General features: G+C 42.3%; 1 protein-coding gene across 1 annotated transcript; it reads right to left on the bottom strand.

Moving 5' to 3' along the window:
• Window positions 1-6951: 6951 nt before the first annotated feature.
• On the bottom strand, window positions 6952-19811 carry LOC135744238 (tripartite motif-containing protein 16-like). The gene is made up of 6 exons (XM_065262241.2): window positions 19184-19811; window positions 18974-19069; window positions 18531-18764; window positions 18238-18397; window positions 18095-18133; window positions 6952-7710 (listed from the first exon to the last, which is right to left on the bottom strand). The coding sequence occupies exons 1-6, from the start codon at window positions 19772-19774 to the stop codon at window positions 7181-7183; spliced, it is 1650 nt and encodes a 549-aa protein (XP_065118313.1). The 5' UTR covers window positions 19775-19811; the 3' UTR covers window positions 6952-7180.
• Window positions 19812-26640: the final 6829 nt, after the last annotated feature.

Below are 26640 nucleotides of genomic sequence, written 5' to 3' on the forward strand. Positions count from 1 at the left end.
CATCCAGAGAGTTTAACACAAATTGGAGCCGCTGGGCTGCACTAAGGCCCTGTAGGTCGGCCAGGTACTCTAGTTGGGCCTTCCATTCAGACAATCGTACCTCTGATTCCGTCCCCCCATATTTTTGGATCCAGGGGCTCCCCATGAAAACGGGCATGGCACGGGGTTGGGCTGCGGGGCCCGCGTTGTCGGTCATTGGGCGACCTTGGTTACTCAACTCGAGGTGGGGCCCTGCCGACTACGCCAAAATCTGTCACGCCCAGGGGCTGGCTATGCTTTACTTAAAGCCACGCCCCTTCTCAACTTCCACCTCGAGGAGGTCTCCAAAGCCAACCCAATGACCAGACAACAACGAGAGCAGGTAATATTAAAACAATCTTTATTTATTAAATATTTGAAATATGCTTGGAAATGGGGAAGGGGGAATTAAAACTAATATCAGGCTCTGCCCTCCAGGTGGGCCACGGCCGAGAGGATAACAGGGAGCTAGGGGGCAACTGGGGTCCGGGACGTGGGACTCAGGGTCCGGCCTGAGTCTAGTTATCCGTGGCGCCCTCCTTCTTCCTCCTGGAGGCAGAATCAAAATAGAATGAGTGTGGGGGTTAATGTCCTGGTTGCGTACCTTGGTCTCCCTCGTGGAGGCTTTCGTCCTCGTGCTCACACGGCTCTTTGTCGTGTCACTCACTCTTTCTCTCTATCTCTTCACAGACAGCAGTCTCTTCCTCTCTCTCTTCACAGACAGCAGCTGGGACATAAGACACAGTTAGTTCAACTTGGCTTTCTCACCTCCTCGCTGGTTAAAGCCTACGGTAAGTATGAGGTTCACACTGTTCGTTTTCTCTGATATTCACTCTCTTCCTCTCTCTCTTCACTGACAGCAGCTGGGACATAAGGCACGGTTAGTTCAACTTGGCTTTCTCACCTCTTCGCTGGTTACAGCCTACGGTAAGTATGAGGTTCACGCCGTTCGTTTCTCTGGTATTCACTCTCTGTCTCTCTCTCTCTCTTCACAGACGCAGCTGGGACATAGGACACAGTTAGTTCAACTTGGCTTTCTCACCTCTTCGCTGGTTACAGCCTACGGTAAGTATGAGGTTCACACTGTTCGTTTCTCTGGTATTCACTCTCTGTCTTTCTCTCTTCACAGACGCAGCTGGGACATAGGACACAGTTAGTTCAACTTGGCTTTCTCACCTCTTCGCTGGTTACAGCCTACGGTAAGCATGAGGTTCACGCCGTTCGTTTCTCTGGTATTCACTCTCTTTCTATCTCTCTTCAGCAGCTGGGTGCGGTGCCCTCTAATCTTGGCATCCTCTCGATAGGTCAGATCCGCAGGTAAACTTCTGGCAACGTCGGGGGCGAACCCTCACGACGAGCTCGTTGGTCACAGGGGGGTGGGCACGTCACGTCGTCTCACCAGGCCGAGCGCTGCCCTTCTCTGTCTGCCGTCTAGGCGAACGTATCCCGAGTATGGGCGCCCCTTTGTAGAGACCCGGGACGGCGGAGTGCCTACACCTCACTCTCTGCAATAGTGGGTATTAGGTAGATCAACGCATCAACACTAATGACCTTTAATTGTACTCACACATTCACCAATCCTTCAGTCCTTCACCGCCATTTCCTCAGAATACCCCAACGTCTGGGCGGGAAATCGTTTCCGTAGCACCGCTTCGTTATGTGGACCGAAAGCGTATACACAGCATAAATTCTGATATCTTCTGCTAAGACCGGCAACCTCTTCGTCTTCCTTTGACAAAGTGTACGAAGGCGGGGGTTTGTCTGACAAGACACACAGCAATACACAGCAGTACACAGCAGTACACAGCACCACGTAAAAAGTGTAAGTTTCCACGACACAAAGACTCACCCACCACGCTCAAGTGCACACAAAGGACGCCCGTCTCTTTACACTTTGCCCAGGTCCAGTGGTTGATGGAAATATTCGGTCTAGCTGATGGCCTAGTCGCTGTGTTTAGCTTCCGTCGGATGTCTCCTCGGCTCACCCACCACACTATCTCAGGGGTAGGGCCGCCCTCCTTCTCCTGGAGGTATCCACTGAAAATACAGGTTAGTGTGCAAAGCGTCTTCACCAAATGTTAATACTCACAAGCACCGTCAACGATAAATATCGACTGTCCCTTGTTTCTGATCCACACAACAGGCAACATCAATCCTGCAAAGCAGGGCGTTTCTCCAGCGTTTACTCAATCCACTTGCAGGTCTGTACTCACATATACTCCGTTCTCTTCTTCTGATATAACTGTGCTTACGATTCCATTCGTTCGTTTTCCAACCTTTAAGGTTCACAGCATTTCTCCAACTGCACTGCTTCAGCCTGGGAAAGAGAGCCCGACCGCTACCAGCAATACACCCGATGAGTGTACACAACACTGCAACACAACGTCCACAACCAGCCCCAAACTGTGATTTGAGCTGATCTTAAATACTGCCCTGTTCAAATGTGTCCTCCAATCACCCGCCGCTCTTGTTAACTAGGCACAGCTGCGTCCAATTCGCCGATTTTCCCGCTCGCGGCGCTTACCGGAAGTCCGGTGTTCGTCTGTTCCGGTCCGGGCGGAAACACTTCCGGGCGGAACCAAACTTCCATAACTTTGGTTCCGCCCCTAAAAAAAAAGATCGTCACCTTGTGACACATGAACACATGTTATACTGCACACTGCAAATACAATCAAAGCTTCAAAAATACAGAAAGTACGGGACCTATAACGTTTTCCCCGCCATTGACAAGTTATCTCATCAAAGAAAAAAATTTCTGAAGAATTGTTTTGTTAATCTGCAAATCCCGCAACTATCCACAAGATGGCACCACTAGATTACCCAATTTATGAAAATACTGAAAACAAAACGTTATTTACTAATTTTAAAATCTTTTGATATTCATTCTGAATCTGATATCTAACAAAATTCCTTCACAAAAATGAAATTATTTCAGCTTTTTGCAAATTTTTTTTTTTTTTGGAGAAAATACGTAAGAGTTTATAAGCAGAAAAAATATAGATAGGATGAAACTGTTTTTCCCCGTTTATTTGTTTAGTGTTTGTTTGAAAGCAGAGGGTCTGTTGTTTCATTTGATATATTTCTATGTTTATATATTTTTAGAAGAAAATTTTCCTGGAAGGCATTTTGTGAAACTTTTATGAAAATCACAAACAAAACAAAAAAATGCTGGCTACTGAATTGTTTTGTTTCAAAAAGTTACGATATTCCCGCTGTAATAGACCACCTCTCACTGGTCTATATAAATGACATTTAAAATTCTTAGCTCTTAGGTTCTGTCCATTTTATTATGCAATTCAGACAATACCGTTTTGGCGCTAGAAAATATGATGTGACAGATCGATTTAGCACCTCAGTTCAAGTAAACCGATCATCTGTTATGTTTGTTTAAAGATAAAGTACAACTTACTCAAAGCTATATATGCCATTTACAATTATGGACAATTTTGTCACTGAACGTTACATTTACCTCAAGAAAGCCATTTAAAGACCATAGCAGGTTAGTTGAGAAAAATAACCATAAAAAGGAATATTTTGCTAAATATGTGCACTATATTACATATTTATTATATTTTCACTTGTGTGGTGCTTGTGTCTTTTTCTTTACTTGCATGCTCTTGTTTTTGCCATTATAAACTTAAATTTGAATCTTTCAGCCCTGGGTAAGAACATGAAACACCGTCACATTTTTTGGTGCAGTGTTTAGAACATATTGTTTCTATTTTTGTGCGTTTGTGACATCATCTGTGTTTTATTCTCAGGCTAGGGCCAGTAGGTCCGTATTATAGGACAGTGGAGAGGAGAGAGGGCATGAGGCAGGAGAAGAATGTGAAGAAGAGAGAGGAGATGAAAGTACACAGGACAGAGAAGAGAGGGAAAAAGACAAAATTCATGAAAGGCTTATCAGCATTGTCATGTGTAAGGAATCGACTGGACAATATTTAGTCTTGTTTCAGAGCTTTACTGAGAAGCTCAATTTGGATCTGAGCAAGTGCATCAGTCATGCTACAAATTGTGCATCTAATTTGCAGGCCAATACAAAGGCTTTTCTACTCAGATGTCCAAAGTGGCACCAAATCAAGTGCATGTTTGGTGTTATGCGCATGTACTCAACCTAGTTCTGGCTGACACAACACAAACAGTAATAGAAAGTGGTTCACTGTTTGCAGTTCTTAATGATATTGTTGTGTAATTTTGCGAGTCATACAAAAAGATGAATATGTGGGAAAGTAAGAGCCAGGGCAAGCACCAGAGGCGACTCTCACCAATTGGCGAAACAAGGTGGTGGGCCAAAGATAATGCTCTACAAAAAGTGTTTGGATCATTTGCAAATCCAGATAATTCTCTCTATGTGGATGTCATCCTTGCACTGACGGCGATACAAGAGGATATGACCATGAAAACAGCTGCTCGCGTTCAAGCACGAGGATTTGTTGAAGCTCTGCTTATGTATGATATGATACTGACAGCACAAACCTTCCTCAGGATATTTGAGCAGACATCACCACTGTCCAAATACCTCCAAACACAACGGATGGATATTTTCTCTGCCCACAGAATGATTATGGCAACACATGAAAGCCTTGAAAAGCATGTCAAGAGACTTTTTCTCAGTCAATGCAGCTGCAGAGAAATTTGTTCTGAGGGCAAATGAAAAGTTGCAGGAGCAAAAAAAGAGATAGAGCTGGAAGTTGAGTCTGCATTACCATCAAAAAGAGGAGGAAGAAGATAACCAGGGCTGGAGAGATTCCTCATGCTGAAACAGTCACAAATCCAGAAAAGATTTATGAAGTTACAGTCCATAATCAGATCATGGACACAGTTACTGAGACACTGCACAGGAGGTTTCTGGGTCATGGAAGACTCTATGTTGACCTTGCATTTCTAGACCCCAAGAACTTCACTCAGTTAAAGACGTCCTCTCTTTCACCATCGATGTTACAAGAGCTTAGCAAATGTCTGTTGAGGTTTGACAGTGAAGCAACTGCTGAGAATTTACAATTTGACATTAGATATTTTGTTCTACAGTGGGAAGAATTGAAAATGTATCCGCCAGATGAGTACAAGATCAAAACAGGGGGTTGAAATCAGATGCAAGGAGTGTTCCTCATGTAATGAATGTCCACTCTGTTGCTATCAGATTCTTGCGAGGTTCAATCTGATGTCAAATGTCTTCCACCTCCTAGATCTGGGATACAAGTTCCTGCTCACCCTGTCAATAACTTAGGTTGCCTGTAAATGCACATTTTCAACACTTAAATTAATTAAAACCAGACTCAAAAGCAAGCTCTCACAGGAGCACTTGGAAGCTTTTATGTTGATGGCAACAGAGACGGTAACACAGTCTCACCCCATTTCGTCAATATTTGACGACACTTGACCATTCGTCATATGTTGACGTGAAGGGTATACCTTTCGCGTAATTTTTTGACGAACTGGGGACTTCAATACTATTACGTCCGTTGCATTCTCTTTCCTATTTTATTACCATTTGCGCATCGGTTTAGGGTTAGATTACGCAAAATTAAACAGTGTACGCGAAATTAAACAGTGTACGCGAAATTAAACAGTTGTCACCTGGCGTTGGGGTTAGAAACAGTTGTCACCTGGCGTTGGGGTTAGAGTTAGGTTTGGGTAGGGATGTCATTATGTAAATCTAACCCTAAACCGACGCGCAAATGGTAATAAAATAGGAAAGAGAATGCAACGGACGTAATAGTATTGAAGTCCCCAGTTCGTCAAAAAATGACGCGAAAGGTATACCCTTCACGTCAACATATGACGAATGGTCAAGTGTCGTCAAATATTGACGAAATGGGGTGAGACTGGGTTGGAGACGGACATCCTTTTCTCACTTGACTCTGATGTAATCATTGACAAAGTTGCAGAGAAAACTGAACTGTTTTCTAAGCTTCTTCTGTATGCCCTGGCAGTGATGTTGCACCTCATGATATATAGTTACAGCAGACGTTTTGTACCCAAAGCATTAATATTTCTATTAGAATAATAAGCAGCACATCAATTAGAACCTTTAGATATTTACAATAAAGCCTGATAAAATCATTTGCATTTTCTTGGTTTATTATATTAATAGTTTGTTTCTTGGTTTTGAAAAGTAAATAAATTCAAATAATTTATTCAGTAATTTTACATGCAGATTAATGTATGTATAGACGTGTGTGTGTGTACTTGGTAATTATCACGTTGTGGGGACCAATTGTCCCCATAAAGATAGGAATACCAGTGTTTTTGTGACCTTGTGGGCACATTTTGATGTCCCCATGAGGAAACAAGCTTATAAATTAAACAAAATGATGTTTCTTGAAGATGTGAAGTAGGAGAAAGGTTCCTGTGATGGTTAGGGAATGGGGTAGGTAAGGGGAATAGAATATACAGTTTGTACAGTATAAAATACATTACGTCTATGGAATGTCCCCACAAAACATGGAAACCAGAGTGTGTGTGTGTGTGTGTGTGTGTGTGTGTGTGTGTGTGTGTGTGTGTGTGTGTGTGTGTGTGTGTGTGTGTGTGTGTGTGTGTGTGTGTGTGTGTGTGTGTGTGCGTACATGCATAGTGGGCCGGTCTGGATGAAGTCCAGGGCTAATTTTTTGTCCCAGTCTAGCCCTTAATTATAGCACTTAAACATAGAAAATTTAAGATTTTCATGGTATTTCGCCTTTAATGGTTTTATTGTACTTGGACATTTTATTTAAGTAATCTGCAATTCAAACATTAATTAACTTTAGTGATGGTCTTTAAACATATTGTTAGAAATGTTTACTATACCTGTACAGTAAATCCACTGTTGTATATTCACCATTGTATATTTTGGATTAAACTAATGTCAAACTAAATGTGAATCGAGTTTAATTACGAATTCAGATGCATACATTTTAGTGGCTTGTATAACATTTTATTAGTGGTTTATTAGTGATACACATAAAAGAATACATGGCTGTAGATGAATAATATTAACTGTGAATATAATTACTGTACAACTACCTCTGTTGACAGGACAAAATACAATTATTAAAATATAACATTACAATCAGTTATTTAAAATTGCTGATTACAAAATGAAAGACTTATTATTTCTTTGTTGTTGATTCATCATGTTCAGACTTCTAATATGACAAAATTATTTGTAGACTCTTTGTATCATCTATATTGTTATATCACACAGTTTCACTGATCCACAAACATTAAACCCAGGATAGAGAGGTTTAGTGAATGTGGTGTTGACTCTGTGGATGAGGGTCATTGTGTCAGAGACGCTGTAGAAGGACAGAGATCCTGCACTGTGATCCACATAAACTCCTATTCTAGAAGATCTGAACCCTACAGGGAGTTCAGTCTCAATTTTATTGTGCCAGAATGAACAACTGCAGCCAGAGCACCACAAACTCCAGGACTGATCATTATATCCAAACACACACTCATCACCCCATCCCCTCCTGCTGATGCTCTTATATGACACTGATATATCCACCTGACCACTCATCTCAACCTCCCAGTAACAGCGTCCACTCACACTCTCACTACACAACACCTGAGGATAAAGAACATGATCAAATCTGTCTGGATGATGAGGATACGGCTGCTCTGTGTAAGTGAAAGTAATCACTCTGTTCCCCTCAGACAGACGGAGATGTTTATGTGCTGTGTTTGGATCTGCAGTGAAGTGATGATAATCTGATGGAGACAAATCAAAAACATAATGTAAATGTAAAATTGTACATTTCAATAATTAAAATAAAACTTCAAGTCTTATTTTTTTAGTTTTTGAGGACTGTTAATGTGTTAAGAAGTGAACAGAAATCATTTACAGTATAGACAGAATCTAATCTGATTGTTTTACTGTTATATTCATCATAATCCTGTGTGTGTTAAAGGTTTGTGAATGTGTGAACATTGTTAAAGTCCATCTGTTCTGTAGTTGTACACTTTAAAATATATTTTGTTATCATTTAATATAAGTGTTAAGAATCTTTGTTTATAGAAAAACGTAATGGCTTATGAAATTTTAATATCAAATAAGAAACTTGATTTATTAACTACTATTTGATCTCACAGTTATGTTTCATTGTGGGCGAGCAGAGTTATTTATTTTCTGTTTATTCTGCACATTCAGTTTGATTCATGAGTATCATTATAGAGGAGTTTAAAATGACTGAAATAAAGATATAAACAGCACTGGTCCAGAAGCACTTCATGTTTCAGTTTTTAAACACTACATAAATGCTGGGATAAAATCCAACCAACAGAACATATAGAACTGAATCAAAAAGTTAAACCCACATTGGTAGCACTTTATTTTACAGTACGTGTATTTACCTTGTACATATATGGTAAATAAGTTGTACTTACCGACAAATGTGTGGTACTTACTTTTAGGTATCTACATGGTAATTAATTGGTATCATTACTGTACTTACCAGTGGTACATACTTGGTAGTTATTATGTAAATCTAGATAAGTACTGGGTAATAACAGATACATACTTATAGTGTAGGTATACTGTAACTAACTGGAACATTACTGTACTTACAAATAAATGTACAATATAAGTATTTAGTATTTACAGGCAAGTTAGGGTAAATGACAGGTATTTATAGTGTATATATATGATAACTAATATCAAACACTACTGTACTTACAAATTGTATATACACAATAAGTGTGTACTAGTGAATGTACCCAGTAGTTAATGCATATGAGTCAATAGTTGGGTTTGCCTCACAGTGACATGTATATGATGCTATATCTAAGGTGGTAGGTCCTATGTAATAACTGTGTAAAAAGCAACACTTTATTTTACAGTCCTGTATCCATGCAGGTACCATGGATGTACTAGTGAATGTACCCAGTAGTTAATGCGTATTATAGTCAATAGTTGGGTTTGCCTCACAGTGACATGTATATGATGCTATATATCTTAGGTGGTAGGTCCTATGTAATAACTGTTTAAAAAGCAACACTTTATTTTACAGTCCTGTATCCATGCAGGTACCATGGATGTACTAGTGAATGTACCCAGTAGTTAATGCGTATTATAGTCAATAGTTGGGTTTGCCTCACAGTGACATGTATATGATGCTATATCTTAGGTGGTAGGTCCTATGTAATAACTGTTTAAAAAGCAACACTTTATTTTACAGTCCTGTATCCATGCAGGTACCATGGATGTACTAGTGAATGTACCCAGTAGTTAATGCGTATTATAGTCAATAGTTGGGTTTGCCTCACAGTGACATGTATATAATGCTATATCTTAGGTGGTAGGTCCTATGTAATAACTGTTTAAAAAGCAACACTTTATTTTACAGTCCTGTATCCATGCAGGTACCATGGATGTACTAGTGAATGTACCCAGTAGTTAATGCGTATTATAGTCAATAGTTGGGTTTGCCTCACAGTGACATGTATATGATGCTATATCTTAGGTGGTAGGTCCTATGTAATAACTGTGTAAAAAGCAACACTTTATTTTACAGTCCTGTATCCATGCAGGTACCATGGATGTACTAGTGAATGTACCCAGTAGTTCCCTTTCAGTCGGTCACTACGACGTCACGTCGTGACCGACGAATTGGGAACTCGCTTAGAGAGACCAATCTGCTTCGAATACTACTAAAACGCCAATGAACTTGGCATTGAGATATTTGCATAATGCTGGCGCCGCCCCGCCAGGTGCGTATATAAGCAGCAGGTGCAAATGAGGAAATTAGCTTTTTATCGCTTCGAAAGCCGGCAGTATCTGCTACTGAGAAGCTACTCTACTCTGGTGGGATTCGATTGCTGAAGTTGGTTGGACTAGCAGTACCACAGCGGACGCTTCGCTTAATTCCACGACTCTACATCTTTATTTTGTTTTGAGTTTAGTGTGTGCGTTGCCTTCCTGTGCGCTCATCAACTAAGCATCTGAGTGAATTTCCCTAAAAGAGTGATACGAGAGAGCTTTGTGCCTTGTTAAAGGCAGCCACTCTCTCGTATATCCGGACATCAGCGTCCTTTTCAGGATGGCTTTTCGTCCGTGCGATCTTGGGTGCGGCAAGTACATGGGTCCGAAGGACGGTCACGAGCGTTGTCTTTCGTGTTTGGGCATCGAGCACGCAGAGGCAGCGTTCGCTGGGGGTAAGTGTTCTCACTGCGAGAACATGTCCCTTGTGGATTTGCGCAGACGGTTGTCTTTCCTCCGGGAAAAACGCAACCCTCGTCATGCGAGTGCTGAACGCCGCCACGGTGCGGCTGTGAAGCTCTCAAAAGACGACCTGCGCATCACTGTGCTGAGCCGAGCGGGGGATTCGTCCTCAGGCTCTCAGCCTTCTCGTCCACAGCCGGTTGATGTGCCGATGGAGACTTCAGCGTCGTGTTCTACGATGACTCTAGAATCCATCGTGCCGCCCTCCGGGTCCACCGACGCCGCAGCATCCGAGGGTGGGCCTCCTCCCCCTGACGTGGACCCCGACGCCCTTCCTCCCTCTGGTCGGGTTGGGACGCCGGAGTTCGATCCAGAGATGGTGGCCGTGCTCGCTCGAGCGGCGGAGACCGTAGGGTTAGAGTGGGTTCCCCCCCCTCAGCCCGAACCGTCCCGCCTGGATGATTGGTTCTTTGGAGCTGCCCGGGTTTCACAACCCTCTCCACCGGTGCCTTTCTTCCCCGAGGTGCACGAGGAGCTGACTAGAACCTGGAAGTCGCCGTTTTCCATGAGATTACGGCCGTTTCAGCCCTCCCCCCTCACCTCCCTCACCAGCGGAGCCGCTAAGGGTTATACGGGGATCCCTCCCGTGGAGCGTGCCGTCGCGATGCAGCTGTGTCCGGCACACGCTCCCTCTTGGAAGGACCGCCCAACCCTCCCCTCTCGTGCCTGCAGACAGTCCTCCGGTTTAACGGGCGCTGCCCACCAGGCATGTGGAGAGGCGGCCTCAGCCCTGCACGCAATGGCGTTGCTGCAGGTTCACCAAGCCAAAGCCTTGAGGGATCTGCACGAGGGAGGACACGACTCGCCTGTCCTTTCGGAGCTCCGGGCTGCCACTGACCTGGCTCTTCGCGCTACGAAGGTGACAGCGCAGGCGATTGGTCGTGCCATGTCCACGATGGTGGTCCAGGAACGCCACTTATGGCTATGTCTGGCTGACATGTCGGAAGCGGACAAGAACAAGTTTTTGGACGCTCCAGTGTCACAGGCTGGCCTCTTCGGTGAGTCGGTGGAGTCCTTTGCCCAGCAGTTCTCCGCCGCCCAGAAGCAGACAGAGGCGATCGCACAGATCATGCCCCGGCGCAAGCGACCTGCATCTCGCCCTCCAGCGCCGGCGGGCCCGTCTGCTCCTCGCCGAGGGCGCCCTGCGGCGGCTGCCTCCGCCCCCCCCACTAGAAGATCTTCCAGGCCACGGAGGGGGAACAGCCGTCGACAGCCCGCCCCGCCCGCCCCACCCGCTTCCCGTGGCAAACGGAAGACGAAGCGGCCCTGAGACGGGCGACCTGGGATTGGATGGGATCACTCTACGGGAGACGGTGATGGCATCGCTCCCTCCACCGGTAGAGGGCCGGGTGGAGAATCTTTGGTTTCCTTTTGTTTCTGTTCCGCCGGCTTCTCAGCCGGCACCCACAAAACCACAAAAAGAGTGCATTCCTATTCCTTCTCCAGGTCTTCAGAGGATCGAGAGAGATGTGAGCGGGCATTCACATGCTCTTCCTCCCTCTCCTCTATCGCCAGCGGGTGTTCTGAGGAGTTCCAGCTCTCCGCTGAGGAGACGGGACCACCAGCACCCTCCTCGGAGTCTGTGCTCTCCGCTGAGGAGACCAGACGACCGTCACCCTCAGCGGGCTCAGGTCAGTGTCACACACACACATACTGTAGATACTTATGCTGCCTCAGCAGACGTACCGGCAGTACCACCTGTCCCGCTCAGCCGCCCCACCGCGGGTACCCCGACAGTGCCGTTAATTCCCCTCGTACGGTCCCTGGGGGCGTGGCTTCAGCTTCCCAGCCCGTCTCGTTGGGTTTTACGCACTGTTCGCCTCGGTTACGAAATTCAATTCATCCGGCACACACCCAAATTCTCGGGCATTCGTTTCACCACGGTGAAAGCGTCCGATGCACACGTACTGCGTGCAGAGGTCGAAGTCCTGTTGGCGAAGGACGCGATCGAGCCGGTCCCTCCAACCGAGATGAGATCGGGCTTCTACAGCCCGTATTTTATAGTACCCAAAAAAGGCGGCGGGTTGCGACCGATCTTGGATTTGCGCGTTCTGAACAAATCTCTGCAGAAGAGATCCTTCAGGATGATAACACCGAAGCAAATATTCAATTCAATTCGCCCCCAAGATTGGTTTGCGGCAATAGACCTGAAAGACGCGTACTTTCATGTATCCATAATCCCTCGTCACAGACCGTTTCTCCGGTTTGCGTTCGAGGGACGGGCATACCAGTACAAAGTTTTACCGTTCGGGCTATCCCTCTCTCCCCGTGTGTTCACGAAAGTAGTGGAGGCGGCGTTAAAACCCCTCAGAGAGAGCGGCGTTCGCATATTGGCTTACCTCGACGATTGGCTTATAATAGCGCATTCTCGACGGACGCTGTGCGAGCACAGAGATTTAACGCTTCGGCATCTCGCCCGTTTGGGTCTTCGGGTCAACTGGGAAAAGAGCAAACTCTGCCCCACGCAGAGGATCTCTTTTCTCGGGATGGAACTGGACTCGATCGATTTATCGGCGCGTTTGACAGAAGAGCGCGTCCAGTCAATTCTGACTTGCCTCGCCTCATTCCGAGGGAAGAATGCGGTCCCGCTGAAACAATTTCAGAAGCTCCTGGGGCATATGGCTGCAGCAGCGGCCGTGACACCGCTCGGACTGCTCCATATGAGACCGCTTCAGCGTTGGCTTCACGATCGAGTCCCGAGGAGAGCGTGGCGCGCCGGCATCCATCGTGTAACCATTACACCTGCGTGTCGCCTAACATTCCCCCCGTGGTCGGACCCCGCGTTTCTCAGGTCCGGTGTGTCCATGAGACAGATCGCTCAGCATGCTGTTGTACACACAGATGCGTCCGACACGGGCTGGGGTGCCACGTACGACGAGCTTACGGCTTCAGGGGTGTGGACAGCACCCCAGTTGCACTGGCATATCAATTGCCGAGAGTTGTGGGCAGTATATCTGGGACTCGTACGCTTCGCTACGGAGCTGCGAGGGAAGGATGTACTAGTACGCACCGACAACACTGCGACCGTTGCGTATATCAACCGTCAAGGCGGTTTGCGCTCCCGTCACCTGTCGCATCTCGCTCGTCATCTCCTCCTTTGGAGTCAGAAGCATCTGAGGTCCCTTCGTGCCATTCACATTCCGGGCTCGCTCAATACAGCAGCGGACGCGCTTTCTCGAGCTGCGCGCCCCGGCGAATGGCGACTCCACCCCCAGACGGTCCAGCTAATTTGGAAGAAGTTCGGTCGTGCGCAGATAGATCTGTTTGCGTCGCCGGACGATACCCACTGTCGCCTGTTTTATTCACTAACCGAGGGCAGCCTCGGCGTGGACGCATTGGCACACAGCTGGCCTCGGGGGATGCGCAAATACGCATTCCCCCCAGTGAGCTTAATCGCACAGACACTGTGCAAGGTCAGGCAGGACGAGGAGAACCTTTTACTGATCGCCCCATATTGGACGAGCAAGAATTGGTTTCCAGAGTTAATGCTCCTCGCGACAGCCCCTCCCTGGCGGATTCCCCTGAGGAAGGACCTTCTTTCTCAAGGAGGGGGCACATTATGGCACCCGCGCCCCGACCTGTGGGATCTCCATGTGTGGTCGTTGAGCGCGCGCAAGGTTTAAGTGATTTACCGCAAGCGGTATCTAACACAATCAACGCAGCACGAGCTCCGTCTACGAGACGGGCTTACGCGTTTAAATGGAACCTTTTCGTCACCTGGTGCTCTTCGCAACGCGAGGACCCCAGAGAATGCCCTATTAACACCGTGCTTTTATATCTTCAACATAGGTTAGACGGTAGGCTGTCACCCTCCACCATTAAAGTTGATATCGCCGCTATTTCTGCTCATCACTCACTTATTAACGGCAGAACAGTTGGCCAGCATGATTTGGTTGTTAGATTTCTAAGAGGCGCTCGTAGGCTAAACCCCTCGCGCCCTCCTTCTATTCCTCCCTGGGACCTGTCCATGGTGCTGAAAGCCCTGCAGGCCCCCCCGTTCGAGCCTTTGCAGTCTGTGAGTCTGAAGCTTTTATCAATGAAAGCTCTGACCCTGCTAGCATTGGCCTCAGTGAAGAGAGTAGGGGATTTACATGCATTCTCTGTTGACGACTCGTGCCTTCAGTTTGGTCCTGCTGCCTCAAGTGTAACATTGAGGCCCAGACCAGGTTACGTGCCCAAAGTTCCCACTACTCCTTTCAGAGATCAAGTGGTGAGCTTGCAAGCGCTGCCTCCGGAGGACGCAGACCCAACCGTGGCTTTGTTGTGCCCCGTACGCGCACTGCGACTCTACGTGGATCGCACGCAAAGCCTCCGGACCTCAGACCAGCTCTTTGTTTGTTATGGTGGCCAGCAGAAAGGGAAAGCTGTCACTAAGCAGAGGATGTCTCATTGGATAGTTGATACTATCGCCCTGGCTTATAATCTTCAGGGCATTCCTTGCCCCTTTAATTTGAGAGCGCACTCCACACGGAGTGTTGCCTCATCTTGGGCTCTAGCTCGTGGTTCCTCGCTAACAGACATCTGTAGAGCTGCTGGTTGGGCGACACCTAATACGTTCATTAGATTTTACAGTGTTCGTATCGAGCCTGTATCCTCTCGTGTTCTTTCCTCACCAGGGAGGGCACGGAGAGCAGACTCGCAGGTCGGCTTGCAGCCTCCAACTGATGCTTCATAACTGTGTCAGTATGGAAGGCCTTCAGAGCAAAAATGCGTAATGGTTTGAATTGCTCTTCCTCCGCTGCCTTGGCAGCCTTTGTTGCGGAGCATTGGCTGTCAGCCTTCACTAGCTGCATCCTCGCGAACCTATGTGTTGGCTCGGGCTCCACATTGTGTCCCACCGGGTTCCTTTGTGAGTATTTTTCCGTGGGGTTAATCCTACTAGCCCACGTTTCCCTTAGCAGAGCACTGCTTTGCTTACACAGCCACGGCTGTCATTTTACCTCAACTACGGTTGACTTTCGCCCACCATTAACCCTTAAGACGGGTGGTGGCTTCCGCAGCGTTCCTATCCCGCTCAGGTAGGGCGCTTCCCAGTCGCTGGCACTTCTGTGGGGTTAAAGGAACATCTAGTGCCCGGCCTTCTGCCTTAAAACCTAATTCTCCTTATCCTTAAGTGGAACCGGAGGGCTTTACGCAGACACTGGAAGAGGTCAGCCCCTAGTGGCGTTTTGGTAGGGATTCCCAATTCGTCGGTCACGACGTGACGTCGTAGTGACCGACTGAAAGGGAACGTCTCGGTTACGGATGTAACCCTCGTTCCCTGAAGGAGGGAACGGAGACGTCACGTCCCGTCGCCACAGGTGCTGCCACCTGCTGTTACGGCCGGTCACACTTTCCGGCTTTCTCAGCGAAAAAGAAGCTAATTTCCTCATTTGCACCTGCTGCTTATATACGCACCTGGCGGGGCGGCGCCAGCATTATGCAAATATCTCAATGCCAAGTTCATTGGCGTTTTAGTAGTATTCGAAGCAGATTGGTCTCTCTAAGCGAGTTCCCAATTCGTCGGTCACGACGTGACGTCTCCGTTCCCTCCTTCAGGGAATGAGGGTTACATCCGTAACCGAGACGTTAATGCGTATTATAGTCAATAGTTGGGTTTGCCTCACAGTGACATGTATATGATGCTATATCTTAGGTGGTAGGTCCTATGTAATAACTGTGTAAAAAGCAACACTTTATTTTACAGTCCTGTTTCCATGAAGTAACCATGGATGTACTAGTGAATGTACCCAGTAGTTAATGCGTATTATAGTCAATGGTTGGGTTTGCCTCACAGTGGCATGTATATGATGCTATATCTTAGGTGGTAGGTCCTATGTAATAACTGTGTAAAAAGCAACACTTTATTTTACAGTCCTGTTTCCATGAAGTAACCATGGATGTACTAGTTAATGTACCCAGTAGTTAATGCGTATTATAGTCAATAGTTGGGTTTCCCTCACAGTGACATGTATATGATGCTATATCTTAGGTGGTAGGTCCTATGTAATAACTGTTTAAAAAGCAACACTTTATTTTACAGTCCTGTATCCATGCAGGTACCATGGATGTACTAGTGAATGTACCCAGTAGTTAATGCGTATTATAGTCAATAGTTGGGTTTGCCTCACAGTGACATGTATATGATGCTATATCTTAGGTGGTAGGTCCTATGTAATAACTGTGTAAAAAGCAACACTTTATTTTACAGTCCTGTTTCCATGAAGTAACCATGGATGTACTAGTGAATGTACCCAGTAGTTAATGCGTATTATAGTCAATAGTTGGGTTTGCCTCACAGTGACATGTATATGATGCTATATCTTAGGTGGTAGGTCCTATGTAATAACTGTGTAAAAAGCAACACTTTATTTTACAGTCCTGTTTCCATGAAGTTACCATGGATGTACTAGTGAATGTACCCAGTAGTTAATGCGTATTATAGTCAATGGTTGGGTTTGCCTCACAGTGGCATGTATATGATGCTATATCTTAGGTGGTAGGTCCTATGTAATAACTGTGTAAAAAGCAACACTTTATTTTACAGTCCTGTTTCCATGAAGTAACCATGGATGTACTAGTGAATGTACCCAGTAGTTAATGCGTATTATAGTCAATAGTTGGGTTTGCCTCACAGTGACATGTATATGATGCTATATCTTAGGTGGTAGGTCCTATGTAATAACTGTTTAAAAAGCAACACTTTATTTTACAGTCCTGTATCCATGCAGGTACCATGGATGTACTAGTGAATGTACCCAGTAGTTAATGCGTATTATAGTCAATGGTTGGGTTTGCCTCACAGTGACATGTATATGATGCTATATCTTAGGTGGTAGGTCCTATGTAATAACTGTGTAAAAAGCAACACTTTATTTTACAGTCCTGTTTCCATGAAGTAACCATGGATGTACTAGTGAATGTACCCAGTAGTTAATGCGTATTATAGTCAATAGTTGGGTTTGCCTCACAGTGACATGTATATGATGCTATATCTTAGGTGGTAGGTCCTATGTAATAACTGTGTAAAAAGCAACACTTTATTTTACAGTCCTGTATCCATGCAGGTACCATGGATGTACTAGTGAATGTACCCAGTAGTTAATGCGTATTATAGTCAATAGTTGGGTTTGCCTCACAGTGACATGTATATGATGCTATATCTTAGGTGGTAGGTCCTATGTAATAACTGTGTAAAAAGCAACACTTTATTTTACAGTCCTGTTTCCATGAAGTAACCATGGACATACTACTGAATGTAACCAGTAGTTAATGCATACGGTTATTTAATGCTTGGTTAAAAGGACAAATATACTGAGTACCAAAATGGCATATCAGTAATGTTTGTTCTTAGTTATAATATACGTATGGTATAAGTATGGTATAAGTATAACTTACCACACACTTATTTGTAAGTACAGTAGTGTTTCTTGTTAGTTACAGTATACATACACCATATGTGCCGGTCATTAGCTTACACTGGCCTACAGGTACCACACACTTCTCATGTATATACAATTTGTAAGTACAGTAGTGTTTCTGGTTAGTTACAGTATACATACACTATGTATGTATCTGTTATTACCCAGTACTTATCTAGAGTTACATAATAACTACCAAGTATGTACCACTAGTAAGTACAGTAATGATACCAATGAATTACCATGTAGATACCTCGGGTAAGTACAACTTATTTACCATATATGTACAAGGTAAATACACGTACTGTAAAATAAAGTGCTACCCAAACATCTTTAATATATTTGTTAAATAAAGAAAACGGTTACAAGAAGTGTTTCTGGACCAGTGTTGTTTAAATGTTGCAAAATGGTCTATTATCACTGTTCATGTCTTTATCAGCATCAGTGTGTTTATTTGTTGTTTATTGAGACTCACATTTTAGGAACTGTTCCCTGGTCTCAGGTTCAGGAGTAACTATGTTGAAAAAATATTCATTCAGAATCAGTGAGTAATATTCTCTCTATTTCTACAAAATATAATATTATTTTTACATGATATTTTTGAAATAAGTGCTTTACCTTTATAAAAAAATTTCTCTATCTCTTCTCTACAGAAATCCTTCAGTTTCTCTCTCATATGAGACACAGATTTTCCTACATCATCAAAAGAGATGAGAGAGCTGACAGTGATGCTGAGTGAGTCTGAAGATCCAGGAGGAACAGAGAGAGACTGAAAACTCTACACAAACACAAAGACAAACAACACAAACATAAACTGATGACACTGAAACATTTCATAGAAAATATAATCTCAGTAAAACATGCTCTTCACTTCCTAAAGATCACTGTTGTGTTTTTCAGATCTCTGTTACCTGGAGGAAATGGATGTGATCATCTGTGTGTGAAAGCTGCTCCAGCTCAGCGTCTCTCCTCCTCAGATCATCAATCTCCAGCTCCAGTCGCTTCAAGAGTCCTTCAGCTTCACTCACTGCAGTCTTTTCCTGATCTCTGATCAGCTGTGTCACCTCAGATCGTCTTCTCTCAATGGTTTGGATCAGTTGATTAAAGATCCTCTCAGTGTCGTCCACTGCTGTCTGTGCAGAGCGCTGTTAGGACACACAGAGAGAGGAGCATTAGAATCAGCAGCATTCACTCAGCTCTTACTGGTACATCACACAGTCTGTTACCCACAGTGAACTTCAGTGAAAGTCATCCAGCACTGAACTCCTCACTGACTGATTGGATGAGAGTCCTAACTGAGTCTGAAACAGATCTGAAACAGCAGACAGCAGTTGTTCTTCTGATCAAAACTCACCTTATGAGTCTTCACAGCATCTCTCAGCTCCTGAAGCTTCTTCTGGCTCTCCTGGATTCTCTGCTGGTATTTTCTCTGTGTCTCCTTCAGTTTTTTCTGTTGAATGTGGAAATAATAATTAAACAGATGAAATGTACGTTAGAGTGCTTTTTGCTAGTTTATCTCAGATCTGATCACATTAACACATCATTCAGTGTTTTTATCTTTTACCTGTTTCTCAGTCCTCTCTTCTTTAGCTGGTATAGTGTTGTGATTTTTGTGCTTCCCCACCATACACAGATAACATATACAGAGCTGATCAGTTTTACAGTAAATCTCTAAAAGTTTCTCATGTTGAGGGCAGATCATCTGCTGAAGTCGTCCAGTGGCGTCTATCAGGTTGTGCTTCTTGCCTTTGAAGAATTTCTCATGTTTTTTAAGATGATTTTGACAGTAAGAGTTCAGACACACCAGACAGGACTTGACAGCTTTGTGTTTTCTCTCAGTACAGACGTCACACTTCACATCTCCAGCTTTATCATAACTGAGAGAAGTTCGATCAGTTTGGAGTTTTGTCTTCTTCAGTATCTCCACCATCTCGGTAATCACCACACTCTTATTTAAAACAGGTCTTGTAGTGAAGGTCTGTCTGCACTGAGGGCAGCTGTAGTTTCTCTTCTGATCATCTTGATCCCAGCAGTTTGTAATACAGCTCATACAGTAATTGTGTCCACAGGGAATGGTCACTGGATCCTTCAGTAGATCCAGACAGATTGAACAGATGAACTGATCCTGAACCACTGAAATACTGGCTTCTGCCATTTCACCGTATGTACTCACAGAAAGAAAGACGAAAAAACAACAGCCCAACAGTTTTAGTTTCCCTTAACTCAAAGTATTTCCTGGTTGTGTTTATGAAATGTGTGCAAACAGGTGTGTCAGACATATGATAAACAAGTCCACTAGATGTCAGTCTCATATAGAAAGTCACAGTCTCGCGTAGCCAAACCTTTCTGAAAATGCTCTGTCATAAATGCATAAATATGAGTTGAATTTTGTGGTGAAATAAGAGAATAACAGATCAAATCCCTCTGATGTGTGTCACTAAACTGATTCAACATCCAAGCCAGTGTGAGTGTTTGTCCTCTAGTGATGAGATATTTAAACATACAATTCACATTTGGAATAAAAATGTACATAGAAGTTTAAACTACAGATAATTGATTATACACTTTTTAAAATGAATTCATTAAAACAAACATAAGCTCCTATAATGTTAAAAAAAAAATGGCCTGGTTTTACAGACAGAGATCAAGTCAGGAATAAGTTTTAGTTAATGATGACTTTTAAGTAGCTTTTAGTTGAAATGTGTCTCAGATAAAAACAGGAGTCTACTGGTGTGCAGTATGACACCAAACAATGGCACACTGTTAGACATTTTCAAGGATTTTTACAGTAACCTACTGGCAACACTGTTGCCAGTAGGTTACTGTAAATAAGATTTACAGTTCTAAACTGTATTTCCATTTTACAGTATTTAAATGCTATACTGTAAATATGTAATACAGTGTGCTTCTGTAAAAAAAACAGGTTTTCAGTATACTACTGTATACTATACTACTGTTCTTTTTATTTTTTATACATTCATTTTTATTATATTTAAATTAGCTATCATTTTTAGATAAAATTAATTTTTACATTTTAACCTACAGATACTGCTAACATTTAATTCAAAGAGACAATTTCAAATATTGAAGCCTTTATTTAAAACAATACAAATACTTTAAGAAGTTGTGTGAAATTACATTTAAAACATACACATTTCAAATCATTTGCAGTAATACATTTAAAATAACACAAATTATAAACATACATACGTATAACACTGATTACAGGTTTAGTTAATCCAAAAATGATAATTTTATAATTTAAACAATGATTTTCTTTGGTTTTCCAGTTACAATGGGAGTAGTCTGTGACCGCATTATAAAATGGCTCCACATTATACGTGCTATATATTTCAAGTGTCCTAAAGACATACAAAAAGGGGTGATGAAAATATAATCAATATAATCAATTTTGACCCATCATTTCTCTAAATAAAGTAAAGTAAAGTTTACTGTCAGGTCTTCAACAACCAGGATATACCAACAAAATATACACATCATGAAGAATGTGTAGATGCAGTATTTAGAGAGTCTTTGGCATAGGACTTCACACGGAATCATGTCTGTACTGTAAAAAAATTCCATAGAAATTGCAGCTGGGTTGCCGGTAATTTACCGTAGATATAAGTTTATGTTGTTTACTGGCATCATTTTGTTCAAAGTTAAATGAACATTAAACATTTACAAGTCTTTGTCTTTACAGAGTAAAACTAAAATAACAGCATCAAGCAAAACATTCTGGGAAACAAAATCTGAAGCAAAAAACAGAAAAAGGTTGATGATGAATTCTGGTTCCCAGAATGCTTTGCATGAGGCTGTTATTGTATAGTTTTATTCTGTAGATATAAAGACTTGTTAATATTTAACATTTATTTAACTTTGAACAAACTCTTGCCAGTAAATAACATAAATTTAAATCTACGGTAAATTACCGGCAACCCAGCAACAATAACATTGTAATTTCTACGGAATTTTTTTACAGTGTGCCTTTAGACGACTTTAAATTATGTCAAGTTACATGGAGTTATGCTATAATGATTTGGTGTTATAAATGTTGCATCCTACTTTTGAAGCTAGAGAGGTGATCATGATCCACTACCACTGTAACCAGAAAACCCATAACACCACAAAATCAGCATCATAATAGCAAAATAAAAAATTTTGTAACCCTTTTATTTAGTCTAGTTAAGTTCTCTTAAAATAGAACTGGTTTAAAATGAAACAATGACTGTCTGTCTTTTCATTTATCTTCACATTTACAGAAAAAGGCAAATAACATACAGTGCAATGCAAAGTATAATTTTTTTATCAGCATGTGCATTCCCTTGTTCGAACCCATGGCATTTTATGTTTAAAACATGTTTTTTAAACATTGCGAGTACATTTAAACATGACATTGTCTGAAAATAAAATGTAACATTCATTCGCACAATCAAGAAACATTCCTAAACAATTTAAAAACTGGACACTTTTATGTTGGCTTAACATTATTGGGTACTTTGGGAACGTTGTTAGAACTTAGAACTAGAGGAGATATACTCTTTAGCCTTTACTTACAGTAAATACAGTAGATGTACTTACCAACTTACAGTTCTGAATGCATATCAAAATGAATTGTCATAAGAAATAATACAGTTGCTTCAAAAAAATACCATACTTCTGCCTGGTATAAAATAATCAGTCTTGTTAAAAAATTATCCTGTGAGTCCTGTAAGCAAAAGAAAGATGGTCATAATTATTTTGAACCACAGTTTTTTACAGTACTGTTTGTTACAGCTGTTAGTTAATTAGGGAGACCTAACTAACCCATATATGCAGCACATACTGTATCTTATTCAGAAGTGTCTCACCTAATACAAGTTGTTTCACTCAAACTCTGTGAGGTGGTGAAGAAAGGATGGATATTTTGTTGTCCTCTTCATCCTCACTTGTCTCTCATTCCAGTTCTTGCAGTGTATTTTGTTACATGAATTTTAGACAGCAGAATAAATGCAGGGAAAAAAGGACATATTTAACACATTTAATAGATGATGCTAAACACTCATATTTTTCAGTAAATACTGTTTTGAAATGATAACCAGAGTAGATGTTCACTACTCGAATCACTGCACCATTGCCACAGGTCTGTGTGTTATGAAAGTGGGACGTGGTTTTCTGATCGAGGCTGAATATTTACTGTACAGCTACCTTGGCCTCAAAAGCAATTTAATACAAAAAAAAAACACATTTTAAAACTTTATTTTATGCAAATTAGGTTTCAGCCTTTATGTTTAAACCTATTCACATTGAAAATATAATGTTTTTCCAATTGGCCACCACACACACATAACATACGCTCATATGTTGAAGTCGTTTGTAAAACTAAATGTTAAGCAAACTCTTATTATGTTCACATGGGACCTTCTAAAATGCTTAACGTAGTTTAACGAATTTGAAAGATAAAATTAGTTATACACCTTAATAATAACGCATAATTTATGTAACAGGTAAAGCCAAGCGGATGAGAATATAAACACAACGTGGTAACTTACACATTAAGAGTTTTCCTCCCAGCTTCATGTAATTTAGGGTACTTTTTAACTCTTTCACCGCCAGCGTTTTTAAAAAAAGTTGCCAGCCAGCGCCAGCGTTTTTCATGATTTTCACCAAAGTTTAATGCCTTCCAGAAAATGTTCTTCTTTAAATATATAAACATACAATATACCAAATGAAAGAACAGACCCTCTGCTTTCAAACAAAAAAAACCGTTTCATCCTACCTTTAGTGGTTCTTTTGCAATCAGCTTTTGAATATGGGTAGGTTTTTGCAAAAACACCATATTTTGAGCAAAAAGCAGAAATAATTCCATTTTTATGACGGACTTTTCATAGAGATCCGATTCAGAGCGATCTTTAAAACAGACACGGACATGCAGCAGCTTGGCATAGGGAAATACTTCCGGTTTTAAAAAGTTGCGGAAGGGCGCCACCTGGTGGATAATAGCGGTATTGCGGAAAGACGGAATATCTCGTCATTGGCGGGGAAGCGTTTTCTCTTAATTGACGAGAAATCTCGTCAATGGCGGGGAAAGAGTTAAATATGCTTTTATATTAATAAATTATTCTCTCAGGTAACGTTATATGCTAAATCTGATCTTTTCATATCATTGACGTATACATTAGGCTACGTTAAGCATTTCTTCATAATAGTTTTATAAAAGGAAAACACTAGCGTACTAGTAATTTAACGCACCACGCGTGCTCGTAGGCTTGCATACACATAGTATGATTTATTAATAAGGTTTATACTGACTTTGGTAAACTAATATTACCGTTATACGTTAAGCAACGCGTCCGGTTAACGGTTTTAAAATGTCCCGTTCGGGTAAACAACAACCGCGGGTCTGATAATAAATAACTTATATAGAATATAGCTGTAGACAGCGATACGGGGCCAAGCAACAATGGTCCTGCAACTCGCAACGAAGCTGAAAGGACATGCAATTGAAGAATGCAATGTAGCAGATATGTATGGGAACTATCAGCACACAGGACTCAGATGAGAATGAACATAATGAAAAAATAAAAATTTTGAAGTATAATATTTATTTGCATGCTGAAAGAAGGACCGATTAGTCCAATGCTGACCTAGAAAACAATTGAACCACCAAAGCATCATACATGTTACACATGAGACTTAAACCAAAAGAGCACAAACGAAATAAAACCTGTAAAACTAATAAAGTAAAATACAAATCATGAATTGAAACTTTTGACTCTAAAGTAAGAGACTTCAATTGCTGCCCTAGCCAGGATTTGAACCCATGATCTCCAGGTTTCACGCCTGTCACTCATCTGGTTGAGCTACAGGGGAGACCACATACATACAGACAGCTGCTTAAGCTAGATTGCTGTAGTGACAATGTGTATGTTCAAGTTTGGAGAGATTTTTCTCAAGAACAGAATATTTTTTTAAATCCCCTGTAGGTAGTCAAACCTGTTCGAACATTTGACTCTACATGACACAAATTTGTCAACCATTTTAATTGTTGCCCTACGCTGGATTTGAACCCGCAACCTCTGGATTTCATGCCTATCACGCATTTGGTTGAGCAGTCGTAATTGCTCGTACTAATACAGATTTTTGCCCTTTTCATTCCATGTCCCGGTATCTGGGTTTTCGCCCTCATGCACGTCCTGACGAACCGTTATTCATAACTGAGGAGAGAAAAGCCATGTCGAGATCCTGGTTTGCTGCTCGTCTACGCTTGGCCTGCCAATCCTGCGGTCTCTCACCAGAACTTTACACCTCGCACTCCTTTCGTATCGGAGCAGCTACAACAGCAGCTTCGGTTACAACGATCCCCACATTGAAAAATTTGGGACTATGGTCCTCTGTAGCATACGAACGTTACGTTTGTCCAGGAATCAAGGACATTTTAGATGCGCAAAAAGTAATGGATTCAATGTAATTATGGTCTGTCAATTATGGTTTTTTTATATATATATATTTTATTTAACCTTTCTTTGTTTTTGTTTTTTGTTGTTGTTTTTTTTTTTCTTTCGTGTTGTTGTTTCTCTCCTCTCTGTATGTTTTGAATATCAAGCCCCATGAGCAACCAGCGTTTTCCACAGGGCGCATGCTTCCCCTGTCGTGATATAGGGTTGGATGTGGATATAGGCTACAACACGCTTGTTGTTACATTGCTGCTGCAGGGGTGTATTAGCTTCACACTTCACGATTCCCCCTTTAATTGACTCCGCAACATGCTTGTTGCAAATATGCCGCTATTTGCTCCGCACGGGGTGACGCTTCCCCTGATCTCGATTAGATCCGGTTGTACTAGCTTCATACTGCAACAGTTATGTTGGGGGTTTTTTCGGCATATGGTTTGTTTTGGGGGTCTTTTTATTTTCTAGCCGCTGCTCTCCAGGCTCTGTCTATGCATGCGCATGGACAGGCGAGTGAAATCTTCGCCCTGAACAGAACCATACCGCCAACACTAACTGTATGCATATAATTTAATAAATATTTATTTGACAAAGTGGTCCTGACTGAAATCAAGCATCGCGTTAGTTCAGGCATGCCACGTCAGTCAAGCATGCATAAGCTGATGATCAGCTGTTCATGACGCGCACCAATCATCCACGACATCCGTAACAACCGACCTTTTAAATTCCCATTCATTGAGCCCAGTGCTTTAAGTGGCCCAAAAGAGGTGCCGGTACTCTATTTTTTTTTTTTTTTTTTTTGCTGACTCGACCCTATATTGAAGGGGTTTTATATTCAGCAGTCAACAGACGACCTTGTAAAAAATAATAAATCATTTTATAAATTTGTGGATTTGCTTGAGCTAGAAATAGCTACTGAACATAAATAAAATGTGCAAAAGGATTTTGAAAAAATACCATTAGAGCTACTGTAGAAAGAGCTTTTGAACATAAATAAAATGTGCAAAAGGTAGATATGTGAGTAAAATTTTCAGCATGGTTAAATGCTAAAACTAGTTGTTCAGATAGAAAGAGCTTGAAAAAAAACTTTAAAATGACACCAAGACCATGTCTATGGGTTCAAGAATAACAAAATACTGGCCATTTGAAACTCTAAAGTCATTTATTTTGTCCCATTGTTTTCCATTTTGCGGGTGATAAAACTACTGTGCACGTCGTTCAAATTCATTGAAATTTCGTTTACTTGTAATTTAGCAATTAAACTAAATGTATATTACAATTTCAAGAATGTTTTCTGCACATCGCCTGAGGAAATCCGAAGTTGCTTCGAGGGGAACCAAACTGACAGCCGCGACAGCGGAGATTATCACGTACCTACAAGGCTTGCGTCTGACCTGCAGCTATCATTCTGGCTTGGTGGGATGTCAGCGAGTCCTCTGATTCTGACGGTGTTTTTTTTTACTACTCAGAGTCTAAAACAAGGAGGGCATATTACGTGTTCATTGTATTTTCATTTTAACCGAGCAGCTATGGTTGCGCGTTTCACACACAAACACACACCTCTCCATAGCACGTTGACACTGACTGACGG

This window comes from Paramisgurnus dabryanus, chromosome 6 (genome assembly GCF_030506205.2).
Source record: "Paramisgurnus dabryanus chromosome 6, PD_genome_1.1, whole genome shotgun sequence".
Lineage (NCBI taxonomy): Eukaryota > Metazoa > Chordata > Actinopteri > Cypriniformes > Cobitidae > Paramisgurnus > Paramisgurnus dabryanus.

Excerpts from the sequence above, each read along its gene's own strand:
- LOC135744238 (XM_065262241.2), bottom strand. The coding sequence starts at position 19,774 with ATGGCAGAAGCCAGTATTTCAGTGGTTCAGGATCAGTTCATCTGTTCA. Across the intron at positions 19,070-19,183 it reads AAGAGAGGACTGAGAAACAG|AAAAAACTGAAGGAGACACA; the intron begins GTAAAAGATAAA and ends CACATTCAACAG. Across the intron at positions 18,134-18,237 it reads AGAGAAATTTTTTTATAAAG|TTACTCCTGAACCTGAGACC; the intron begins GTAAAGCACTTA and ends TTTTCAACATAG.